The 12,790-nt window shown below is 46.7% G+C and overlaps 1 protein-coding gene across 4 annotated transcripts in view; it reads left to right on the top strand.

Annotated features, from left to right (window-relative positions):
• Nucleotides 1–10,363, top strand: part of LOC108500118 (glutamate receptor-interacting protein 2-like) — a 41,015-nt gene extending 30,652 nt beyond the window's left edge. For 2 of the 4 annotated variants that reach the window (XM_017820661.1, XM_017820663.1), the window contains 4 exons: nt 149–269; nt 3,653–3,889; nt 5,619–5,765; nt 8,219–10,363. In XM_017820661.1, the coding sequence (XP_017676150.1) occupies nt 149–269; nt 3,653–3,889; nt 5,619–5,765; nt 8,219–8,416 (703 nt within the window). In that variant the 3' untranslated portion in view covers nt 8,417–10,363. Of the gene's footprint in view, nt 1–148; nt 270–3,652; nt 3,890–5,618; nt 7,429–8,218 lie in introns of all 4 variants that reach the window. The other 2 variants (XR_001875756.1, XM_017820662.1) reach the window with 2 other exon arrangements.
• The last annotated feature ends 2,427 nt before the right edge of the window (nt 10,364–12,790 follow it).

The following is a 12,790-nucleotide window of genomic DNA, read 5'->3' as shown; positions in this document are numbered from 1 at the left end:
ACTCTTGTTTGAAAAGTTCATATTGTTTGCTTTTGTATATGAAGACTCTTCAAGTCTGCTTTTACTGGTGAGACACTTGCTGTAGCCTTGCGGCTTTCATCCCGCTGCAGAAGAGTGCTGACAATGTTTGGTTCCTACGTTACAACAGATACCCCAACCGCCAAAATGGCCTTGAGACCACTCACGAGGATAATTTTTGGCGTGTTTTTGGAGAAGCTTTGGAGGATTTGGAAACATGCGGCCAGTCTGAACTTTTGAGGGAGATTGAGGTAAATCACTTTCTGAATTTGCTGCTGATCTGACTGTTGCTCTTTCCATGAATGTTAGACCGTTTCCCCAGATCTGTTAATTGCCTGTAGCATCCCTGTGCTGCCAGTGGTGTGAAGAAGGGTTTGGGTTTAATTCATGTCAGTGTTTGTGCTAATGGATAACTGTGTCTCATTAGACAGTTGCTTGCGTGCGCTCTTCCCCTGAGCCGATGTCTTACACACAAGGAATTCCATGCTCTTTTCACGAACTGTTGCTGGCCAATAATATTCACATGACTGTTGGCAAGTCTTTCCTATCCAACAGTAAACTCTCTGCTTGGAAAGATGCTGCCTGTCCAAAGCACTTGAAGGCCAAGCGAAAGGAGTCCCCCAAGCCCCCATTGGGACTGAAGCCTTGGCTTGCTTCAAGTACAGACAGGCACAACATATATCTTGCATTCAGCTGTCACTCTGCCGGAAACTGTTTTAGTGAAATAGGTAATTGGAAGCTTTTCAGCCAGCTTTCCCCATGGAAAAATCTGAGAAAGTAATTGCTTCCTGCAGAAATAAAGGTGTTTCCTCTCTTCACAAACCACTTTCTCTTTTCTTTATCCAAAATGCTTTGGAGGTCATGTTATTGTGTCCGGTTATAGGATGAGGAGCCTGGATTTCTAAGTCATGGGATGCAAATAAAGGCCTCCCTTGAGACTGTGAGACCTGCCTAGCAGGATGGAGCCTGTGCTGCTCCCCTCCTCAGGAGGAGCAGGACCCCACGAGCCCATTCCTCCCCCTGTCTTCCGGGTGCAGAGGACTCAGAAGAGCTCCCTGGATCGTGCTCTCCATCATTCCCAGTGGGACTGGTTTTATGCACAGTTGCATATTGCTGAGACTTCAGTGAAAAAAAGGCAATTTCTGACTAATTGAAGGTCGAAAAGGAAAGTCCTGTTTTGGCCTGTATGGTGACAAGGGACTTACTAATTGTCCTTTCCTCCTTGATCCTTAGCAACTGTAAGTGGATGAGGAAATCTCAATTAAATTTATTGTGCTGAAGCATGAAATGCTGTTTTTATTATCGTAGACACTTAAGAAAATGCTGACTTAAAAAGAAAGCAAATCACACAAAATCCCAAATCCCCAACCTCCCCAAACTATAACTTTTTCCCTTGATCACTTATTTCCTGGACCTGAATGTATTTAGAAATGAGCTTAGGCAGCCACTAACAAATTTTCTGAACAGTTATTGACTGCTTAAGAGGAAGTACTCCTTTCTGTGATGCAAAAGAAGGGATTTTGTGGACTCCCTTTCCTTTTCCAGGCATCTGTGATGCAGTTGCTGTTTTAAGGCTTTGGAGCTTTGACAGTTGTAGCAATGCTTTTAAACATATAAAGGAATTTTACTGAAAGCTGAGCACCTCCAGGGTTTTGGTGTATTTAGCACACTTCTAGAGTATTTTGAAAGTTCTGGGGACAGAAGGGAAGTGCTGTGTTTTTAGCGGGAGTCTGATGGGTTCAACTCCCCTTTTATCAAATCCAAATTGCCACTGATCCGTTCCTCCCTTTCCATGTGCCCAGCCTTCCTGAGGCATGCTGTGGGATGTGCAGTGCTCATTGGGGTTTTTGCTGTATTGCAGGTTTCTCAGCCCCAGCTCTCAGCCTCCTGTGATTTTAGACAGTCACAGATTTGATTTTATTTCATTCTTTCTTTTAAATTTTATTTTATTTTGACCCTTCATGCTTCACATTTGAAAAGAAAAAAAGAGTCCTGCAAGGTGACCCAAGGTAGCCTGGAAACAGGTTCACACATAGTAGCAATCCACTTCCAGAGTATGGGTATGGGTAGAAACAGGCTTTTTCTGGTATGTCTAGTGGAGCGTGTGTCCCTGCTTTGCTTTGAGGGCAGCCAAGACATGGGAAAAACAATGTGGGGCAGCCAAGCCTGGAGAAGTTTGAAATTGCCCTTTCTGCTGCTTGCATTAAACCCAAAGCACCTGGGACATTGCTTATGATGCTGCAGGAAGGATTTAAGTACCTTGAAGATAGAGAAGGAGTCAAACGCTGTTGGGTGCTGGTTGGTTACGGTATTTGCAGCGATGAGGGAGGGCAGCAGCACAGCGTGCACAGACCTTTCTGCTCTCCCTGGCTCTGCAGTGCTGGTGCTGGTACAGCACAGCACAACACCCTGGGAGTGTTGAGGCTGCCTGAGGTCAGTGAACAAACGTACCCAATGTACAGTTGGCTGTACTGCTGTTTGTTAATCTACCTTTCAAGTGTGTGGTAAGTCAGTGTCCTTCCAGCACGTAACAGGTGTTTGAGTTTTGCCCAAACCTGAAAAGTGCAAAGCTGAAAGATTTTCTGTGTTTTATCCATCCCATTTTGGGATAACGTGGGTAGTGCTGGCATTTTCCTACTGCCACCATAAGTCACTTTATTCGCCTTTGCTCCAGCTTGAAGCAAAGAGCTGGAGGGTCTTGATTAGAGACTCAGTTGTGTGATATTTCCCCTGTGCACAGGAGAAATTGCTCTTTGACTTGCCATGGTCAGCGTTGGAGAATTTTGCTATCTGCTCCCTACCTTTCATTTCCTTTCTTCTACCTTTTGACATTTAATGGGACTGCAGACCCTTGAAGACTAAACTTTGAAATTACAGTTTTCATTACGCTGTTTAAATGGACTCTGTGACCTGGAGCCAGCTGAGGTTCCACAGACTGGATTCTTGACTCCTTCGTTAGCTTTGATCAATGTAATCTCATTAGTGAAAAGCATTGCCAAATGGAATCGAAGCTACTTAGGGGCATCTTTTAATGGATTCTATCAAGGATGACCAAGCTTAAATACTACTTAATTTCATATTTTTAACTCAGTTTTGCTCAGTGACAGCTCCCATTTACTGACAGATAAAATCCTCATTTCTCTGCTGAATTGGCCTCAGTGGAGTCCGAGGTATTGACTTCCCTGGGCCATTGCCAGCACTGTGTGATACTGGTGGGGACCTACAGCCTGCAGGGGTAGGCTGGAGAGCCAGGCAGACTGTGGTTCCTCTGGGAGCTCCCTGAGACTGGGATATTCATCCTTCTTGACTGTCGAGATGGTTCCTGCACAATATGAGGTCTGTCTGGTCCTGTTCATTAAAAAATAACGAGATGCTTCACAAGTGCTTCCTTCTGAGACAAAGCTCCCTGTTGGGGTGGGGATGGAGAGCACAGAGTGGGTCAGCTATAGACCTGGAAGCAGGCTCGTGAGGTCTGGGAATGGCTCTTACAGCTAATAGGAAGAGATTTTTGGTAGTTATTTTCCGATTAATGAGAGCAATGGTACCGCGCTGTTGTTGTCTGTGCCGCTTTAGTTGCTGCGTGGTCCCTCCTGCTGCTGGCTCAGCAGAGTGGCATGATGCCCTCTCCCTACAGGCATCCATCATGACAGGGAGTGTGCACAACCTGGGCTTGGAGGGCAGCAAACTGCTCCTGGACTCTGTCAACCCATCGGGAATGAGCCCATTGAGGAAAGCGAACTCCAGCTGTAGCGACGGACAGACTGAGGGCAGCAGCTCCCCTGCCAAGAAGAACGAGAGGAACCTGGACATGAAGAAGATCGAGAAGGAGATGCAGGAAATCATGTCCCCGACTCCCCTTGAGTTTCACAAGGTTTGTGTTGCCAGGGGTCAGTCTAGCTCTAGCACTGCAGTACCTTGATGGTTAAGGCTGTAGAAGCTTTACAACCCTGTAAAAAATCTTCTCTGTTCAGAGGGATCCCGGGAAAATGTTCCTTGTTAAAGCTGGCCCTCACCAAGGTCAGAGCAAAGGTTTCCAGAGGGTCAGATTAAGATGAAAGGGACTCTTCAGAAGAGTAACAGGATTTAGTTGCCATCATTCAACAGGGTTCAAACCTGTGCTTTGCTGTTTCTCTTAATATATAAGATTTCCAGATCCTTGTGTTCTGGAATTCATTAATTGGTACTACAGATAAAAATGAAAGAGCTCAAAGTGTGTCCCTGTGGAGATACATCAGCCCTTTTCCTGAAGCACACTCCATTCAGTAGGCCACTTCCCATATAAAAAATAACTTATTTCCCCTCCCCTTCCACTCCACCTCCAGTGTTTCCTGTAGGGGTGACAGCGGTAGGACTTCAATGGTGGGATACTGGTTTGAATTCAGCATCCGGATGAATGTAGCCAGTTTAAGCATGGTGTGAGGCAGCAGTAATTAGAAGAGGTAATTAACTGTTGAACCTGCTGATGCAGAATGCAAGCAGGGAAGGGAGCTGGAGAGTTTTCAAGAATTTGATTGTCTTTTTCTTTCCTAGTGTGACTTTAGAATAAAACCTGCAGTTATGGTAGATGGAAAAAACAACCTTTTCGTGGTTGATCTGCTTTTGCCCTTCAGGGCATGGCAAATGTGTATTTAAATAAAACTCCTTCGTACCTGAAGGAGGAGAGCTGTGTAACTAGGCATGTTATAGGGTGACTCTTCATTCTGCTGGAGCATCTGGTGTTGGCTGTTTGGAAACGAGGTTGAGGCCAGGTGGGCTGCTCCTGTGTGTCATCCTGAGCATTGTCCTTCCCAAGGACTGCACATCCATGAGGCTTACCCAGCCAAGAGCACAGTTATGGAGTTAGAGCCACAGTAGAGATGCACTCCCAGTTCATGAGAGGCAAAGGGAGATTTTGGTAGTGTTGGAGAATCAGTTGTCCCTGGTTCCCAGTGTTACCTCATGGCAAGGCACAGTTCAAGCAGTGCTCTCCTCCTCTAGACAAGGCCAAAGTGTGATGTGCTCAAGGGAAGGGCAATGAGGTTACGCATTTCTTGTCCTCAGTACGTCAGCACTTATCGATATGAGTTTTCTGAAAAGAACTTGTGAATAATATGCAGAATTTGAGATGCTCCTGCTGAGTGATGTATTAAAAATGAGCTGCTTTCACATTTCACTCACTACATTGAAATTTCCCTGAGAACATGTTAATTTTTCGTGTGGTGGTCTGGCACACACGGAGGGTACATGGTGTACCCTGGCCAGGGAAGGAGATGCTCCATTAATAACACTTGTTTGTTGCTCTTTGGGTGAAACAGCAGATGTCTGTATTACCCTGCTTGTGTTTCCTTCCGCATCCAAGGGTGAGGGACTGTCGTGGGGTTGGTTTTATGCCAGTCACCAAAGAAATTTGCCATGTGATCTACCTGAGGTGATGGTGTCAGGTAAATAAGGCTCAATCTGTGTTAACTGCACAGGCTAAGAAAAATCTGCCCAGGAGACACAGAGCAGAATTTCTGTAGGTCTGCATGCATTACCTGTTCTACTGCCAACCTGCCAACCCTGCACATCACCTCCTTACTCTGCTGCATTAAAACATGCTTTGTCTGTTTCTGCCTCTCCAGATGACACTCCACAAAGACCCGGAGAGGGAAGATTTCGGATTCAGTTTGTCGGATGGCCTGCTAGAAAAAGGTGTCTATGTAAATATGGTCCGTCCGGATGGGCCAGCAGATCAGTGTGGCCTCAAGCCATATGACAGAGTGCTTCAGGTAATAAATGCAAAATGCAGTTCTGGAGACTGGGACGGAGTGAATGAGTGGCTGAGAGGAAGAGAGAAGTGAGACCCATCCATGACAGCACTAACTTTAATGAAAGGTAATAGTTAGCCAACTAGGTGAGCTCTTAGCCACCAAGCACTCAATGAGACCTATGTTTTATAATAAGAAATCACTAGGTAGTACCTTCAGGTGGTACCCCAGGCAGTACTCCTATTCCAGGACACAGCCTGTCCCAGCACTGCCTTTTTTGAGCTTGGACTGCTCAAAACAAGCAAAAAACTGTGTTGCTTCCTCTCCTCACTCGGAATCCTTTTCCTGGTTTTTAGATGAACCAGATCATGTTGGCTGATACATGTTCCTGTGAAGCCCCTTGCAGAGTTAAGTAATATTCATGAAGTTTTGTGCATGCCTTTGACAACTAAAGAGTTTTCTAGGAAACACATCCTTCAAGCAAAGTGTTTTATATGGATATTTTTCTTTGAAAGAGACTTGATCTGAAGTAGGTGATGCAGAAACAGAATAAACACTCTGGCCAAAAGCACAGTCTGTAACGTGTGTCCTGGACATATCAGACTACCAGAGGGACAGAAAGAGCGTGGTGAGTTTTGGAGATTGGAGAGGAGCTTTATATGGATGAAAACCAACTATTTTAGCTTTGGGGCAACTCAGCAACTGAAGGAAGTGCAACCTCAATGGAAAAATTGCCACCATTTGGAAATGTAGATATTGTGACCATATTTGGAAACACTCAGAAAGATGTTTAGTTTTACTGATTTCTAGGCGGGGGTTCTTAGCAGTCGGAGTAGAGCCAGTATATTATGTACATCAGGTAACTGGAGGACTGGCAGCACTGTGGGGAACCTTGTTTAAGCTTGTTATGGTCTCTAGCCAGTTGGCTGCTATACAATTACTCCTTCTCAGCTTCAAATAAAACATGGTGCAAGAATGAACAAGAAGCTAATTAGGCTCTGGGCTGCCTTTCTGTTCCATGTTGGATGTGATGCTTTTTTGTGAGTGCCAAGGGCTCTGGGAGGTGTGCCCAAAATCCTAAACAGAACGGCATGGAAACTTTCGACACCCTTCTCGCACATGCTGTGCCGCACAGCTCACACCTACGAGCAGATGAGGTGATTGCCGTGGCGTTGACGTGTGGAGCTGTGAGTGAGGGATTGCAGACCCGGTACAGGTGGCTCCCCTCCAGAAGTACAGAGGTGCATTGCTGAGGATGCTTCACAGTGCTGCTGATCGTGGGCACGGCGATGTGCCTGAAGGCCAGCGGAACACCTTGTCACTGCTGTCACACACCCTCTGCCGCTCGGCTGGATGGATTAACCGGAGCGTGGCATTGTAGTAACGGCACTTCTGCACTGGGACTACCTGGCTGGCATAGAGCAAGGGCAGAGCAAGCTCATTGTTTATCTCTCCTTTTCCATGAGTTGGCTAGAAATTGTCCCTTGTTACTACACTGTAAGGAGCAGTATTGGGGTCAAATGTGTGGACACAGAAGGACATCACTACCATTAGAGAGCCCAGCTATGTGGGCATGCATTAATTCTGGGAAAGGGTTTGGAATGGAAGGGTTGTATGGACTCATCAAGCCCTTATCCAGAGAAGGAAGGAACACCTGGACCAAAGGGTTATGTTCACTCCAAAGGTGGGTGGGAAATCCCTTTCCCCTTTCTCTGCTTCCCTTCCCCTGCTATTTGCCAGCCTGCTCCATCCCAGAGCTCTCGTGCCACCAAGCCCAGGTGTTCTGTGAGCTGTAGGCAAGAGAGCAGGGGTTGTTTCTGCAGATGACCCAGCCCAGAACTGTACTTGAAGGCCTGCAAGAGCCAGCAGTACCTGCTTTCACTGTTGAATCCTATGGGGAGAATTTGCAGCTGCCTCTTGAGCCCACATGAAACGCATCCAGATTCCTGTGAAATGAAGAATGTAAATGGGGAGAGGAAAAGCAGAAACTCTTCAGTATAGTCTCAGTTTATTGCTGTTTGAGCTGGCAAATGGTTGCCAGAAGCCTCATGGCTTTATTTGTTTTCTAGGTGCTGAATACTCAGCACCACAAATTTAGGGCCAGTAAAAGCCATGATGGCAAAAATAAGCATGGAAAACGGCAACCTTTTTTCTACAGGCTTGAACTGGAGAACTGTTTTTGAGCCCTGCAGTGTTTGATACTTGTACTACTGCCCCAGGCACTGGGGTTCAGGGGTCATGCCTGATCCAGACTTTTTTTCCCCCTTCCTCTGCATCATTCCTCAGCTAAGCAAGGATGCTCAGTCTGAAGGGGTGCCTCTGCTCTGCTCCATTCTGAACCTGGAATCGGGGACCCCCAAGCGTTGTGTGTTTTCCCGGGTGTGGGTTTAGCACTAATCTTTATATTTTCTGACTAACAAACGTGATCTTTCTCTTGTTCCTCCCCATGGCACATCCTAAATCCATCCCCGCAGGTAAATCGCATCCGAACAAGAGACTTTGACTGCTGTCTGGCCGTTCCCTTGATTTCGGAGGCTGGAGATAAGCTGGACCTGGTGATTAGCCGAAACCCCTTGGCACTGGCCGCCAACGCTCCCTCGGAGGGGAACAGAGAGCTGCCGGTGCAGGTGTCCCTCGGAGCCGAGGTCAAGGCAAGTGTCCAGACGCTCTGAGCGTCTGGAGCAGAGCAGACGTTGCCCAGGGCCTCTGCTGAGCCGTTGTGGTATTTGGGGTGTTTCTCCTGTTTTTTGCACTGGTATTTGTAAATGCTGTGTGTACCATAACCTGCAAGTGGGGAGGTGGGTCTTCAGTGAGCCTGTGGACCGCCAAATATTGCTGGGAAGGTCAGAGCTGGATGTGCATCTGGGGGCTGTGGCAGCGATGGCGATGGGACGAGCTGCCGACGGGAGGAAGGAGCATCCACAGCCATCTCCCATGGCAGATCATCCCCCTGTGCCCCAGCCATTGAGTGTGAAGGGTCCTGCCTCTGACATCCTCCTCGCCCTGAAGGCCTTGGCCATCCTATAAACACACATGGTGCTATTATGTTCCTTGTTTGCTCACTTAATTGCATACAGCAGGACTGAAATGCCTTTCCTTTTATGTTGTGCCCATCTCCATCCTTCCGACACTCCTGACAAACCAAGTCCTGCAGCCCCTTGCACTCCCGGTGCAGGGCAGTGGAGAGCGCTGGCTAAAAGACATTTCAAAATGTGCTGGAGGGTGGCTAGATTCAATTCTTGTTCAAAAATTGGTATTTGCAGCTGCCTCCTGACAGCCCTGTCCACACTCCCCCAGGCCTGGCTCGCCCCACAGTGGGATGAGGGACCTTGTCTTGGCATGGATTCCCATGAACAATGTGGTTACCTGTGCTGCAGTACTTAATACAGAGTAGAGGCTGTACCCAAGGGTAAAAGCCTTGAGTACCTGCTCAAATCCCCAGCCACCTTGTTTGTCTGAGCTTTATGGAGATCTCTTGCTTGCAAACCTGGCCTGTGCCTGCAAGTAAATAGCAGAAAAGCGAAATTCCCAGAGCTGCCCCTGATGTTTTGAATTAATGAAACCTTGTTGTCTCCCATCAGGCAGTGGCATGACAAGCCCTTTGTTAGGTGGAGGTTGTGTCCCTGTGTCCCATGGGAGCTGGGCAGTGTGTGTTTGCCTGTTGCTGGCCTCATGTAGCTTTCCAAGCGTGATGCTCCCCTCCCTCCCCAGAGCCCCCGGCCCCGCCTGGAAGAGGGGCTGTGATGTTTGCATTGGTGCCCTCATCTGCCTGCCATGTTCCACCTATTAGCACTTTATGATGATGTTTGTGTCCTGGTGGTGGCGTGATCCTGGCATCGCTTTCCCCGGGAAGGCTGGGGCACAGTGGAGTGGAGGAGCCTGTCAGTCGGACACCGCAGCCCCGAGCCCACTGCGCCCGTTCCCTGCTCACCCTTTTGGCTCCTCCATCACCACCTCGAGGGGTGCCCATAGGTTGTTGGATGGGTGTACAGCACATGTGTGTCGCTTTGCTGAGCCAGGACTTCTCTCCCCACTGTCTGTCCCTGTCATCCCTCTGTGATAGCACAACGTATCAGGGTGTTTCTTCCAGACACGTGCCCGGCCCCATCCAGCTATTTGTCGTCGTAGCCATTTTCTCTTTGAGTATGCAATATCCCATACCATTGCTGCCACACCTAGATAATGTGCCATAATTGATACTGTGGAGCATTGACAGTGCAGCCGAAAGTGTTTTTATATGCAATATTCTGAGCAGTGGAAGCTCACTGGGGCTTCTCACAGGTTTTTAATGAAGACTTTTATTAAAGGCTTTAAAAAAAAAAAAAAAGGAGGAAGAAAAACTTGGTCCTTGTATCCCTTCCTATGCATTTTGAATGATATGAAGATGAAATGCATTACTTAAATGTGTATTTTTATCCATATATTAGAGTGTATTCCTTGTAAAGTATTTTTATATGCTAATTTTCTTATGTATCTATGAAAGCACAATATTTAAAAGTACAGCATTTCAAAGAATATTTTAGTCCTGTTTTGGACCTATTTGTAAATCTCTGTATTTAAATGGGATTGCAATGACTTTGACTTTTTTTTTTTAATTAAATAAAAGCAAATGAAATGCATTTGTTCTGGTTCGTGTCTCTTTCTGCTGCAGGACAATAGTGAGGCAACGCTCTGCTTCCCGACAGCATTTTAACTTGCCAGAGGACCCCCATTTATGAGAGACCTTGAAGGACAAGGGGAGGACATGCAGAGGGTTTTTCTGGGAGGCCACTGTTTGTAGGGCTACCAGTGTAGGGCTGGGGTTGTCCCATGTCACCACACAGCTGCAGGACTTGGGTCGCTTCCCTCCCTGTGCACATGGAGGCAATTTTGCTGTAGCTGGTAGCAGTAAGAGCTGGAGATGCACATGCACGTGCTTACAGCACTGCTTGCAGCTTTTCCACACTGGAAATATTGTTGGGTTGAAGCTGAGCTACTTCATGACAAAACACTGATGTAGCAAAGCACATGGTTGCTGTGACGTGGCAGTGTTTGCAGAGCTGTGGTTAATCTCTGGGGATGGGTTAGAAAACTGCTGGAGGACAATGTGCTGGCAGGAGATGTCCCATCTGATGCTCAGCACCCTGCAGCTCCAGTGGGGTGCCTTGGGGAGCTGTACTGTGGTAGTCAAATTACTCCACCCCTGAAACTAGACATCCAAAGACATGACTAGAGCATGGTGCTAATAACACCAAAGTCATGGGTTTGATCCCTGTATGGGCCATTCATTTAAGAATTGGACTTGATGATCCTTGTGGGTCCCTTCCAACTCAGAATATTCTGTGATTGCCATGAATCCAGAACATAGTTACTTGTGTCCCTATGTTGAGAATTTCTTTCCTATGCTATTGCAAAGGGGTTTGGGGTGCCCCTATGCTCCCAGTGTGGGCAGTACAGGCTGGAATACTCCCTGGATAAGGCCATAGGGAATCTCTGCTCACTGGCAAGGAAAGGGTGAGCTGGGTTTGGCAACCCTTCATGGCCAAGTGGGTAATGCAGGAATTTTCGGAGACTGAGCAGGGTACGGAAATGCTCCTGGTTAGACCTGGGGAATCATTGCCACGTAAACAAGCCTTATCTGACAGATTATCTGCCATCTCTGGCTGCCTTCCTGGGGTAAAGACTTCAGAACAAGGCCCTTCGCACATTTGGCACCAGGGCCTGGCCAACCAAGGCACTGGAGCGATGTCAGGTTGAACCAGTGCCCGTGCAACGTGACCCACAGGGTTTTGGTGTGTACCAGGTAAAAGGTTAACACAGTGCTGCTCCCCTGCTATGTGCCTTGGTGGGCAACTTTTCCTCCTGCTGATGTCACCTTTTATCCCGTGGACCTCAGCTGATGGAAGCAGCTGCAGCCTTGGGCAGGTGACGGCCGCCCATGGCAGGTAGTTGAAACCCTTCAGCAGCACCTCGTGGCACTCAGCGGCTTTTTTTAGTTCCTTGTTTATTTATTTTAACCTGAGGCACACTGCAGTTGCTGTCTGTGCTGCTATCAGGCTGCTCAGCCCAGGCGTTGCAGGTGGTGCCAGTGAGAGGAGAAATCCCTGACAAAGTCCTCAATCACACCCAGCAAAATAACCAATCAAGCCAAAAAACACTAACTAAATACAGGTGTGGGGCTGATCATGGGCATGGGGTGCTGGAGGCTCAGCATGGATATTCAAATGCTTTGCTTTTCACAAGTAGTAGCCACCTACATGTTGGGTTTTTTTTCTTTCCCTACCTCAAATCAGGACTTAAGGAATGGCCTCTCTGGTTTAACCTCCATCTGTTTGACTGAAGAGGTCATCAGCGAGCTTGAAATCAGCAGTCCCATACACCAGGAAAATAAATGTTGGGTTTTTTTTTTCTTCCTATTGTGCTTTCCTGATGTATTTGAACCCTCGTGGTAGTGGTGTCATGCATGGGCTGGGCACTGGTTGGTTAGAGGTGAGAAATGGCTTTTGCATCACTTGTTTTTCTTGGCTTTGTTTTTTACCTCTTTGATGTTCTTTGTTGTGGGTTCTTTTAACCCTTTTTTTAAAATTATTAACCTGTCTGTATCCCAACCCACGAATTTTTGCACTTTTACCCTTTTGATTCTCTCCCCATCCCTGCTGGCTGAGGGGATGAGTGGCTGCGTGGGGCTGAGCTGCCAAAAACAAACCAACCACCCCAAAACAAGTAATAAGTTTAAATGAAGAACTGAGCTACTCAAACACCAAAAAAACCATCCGAGAGCATGGCTGGTTTATAAAGGAAAATTTTATTTTCAGTTATAAGGTGATTACAAACTCATCTAAAAAAGCAAAGATGACTTAAAAATATCCATATACATTTTATTTATCTAAAAAGCAAAACAGAAACTGCAAAATACAAACATTTACCATATACACAAAGGTTAGAGGGTTTTAGGATTAAATTACACTCCAGGATTTTTTTTTTTTCAAATACAAATATTCCATTTTGGAACACACAAAAAATGTTGTAAAATGTTTTAAAAATATTTTTAACGTTTTTTTCTTTAA

This window comes from Lepidothrix coronata, unplaced genomic scaffold, assembly GCF_001604755.1.
Source record: "Lepidothrix coronata isolate B3197 unplaced genomic scaffold, Lepidothrix_coronata-1.0 Scaffold84, whole genome shotgun sequence".
Classification (NCBI taxonomy): domain Eukaryota; kingdom Metazoa; phylum Chordata; class Aves; order Passeriformes; family Pipridae; genus Lepidothrix; species Lepidothrix coronata.
This window is presented reverse-complemented; position numbering and strand designations above follow the sequence as displayed.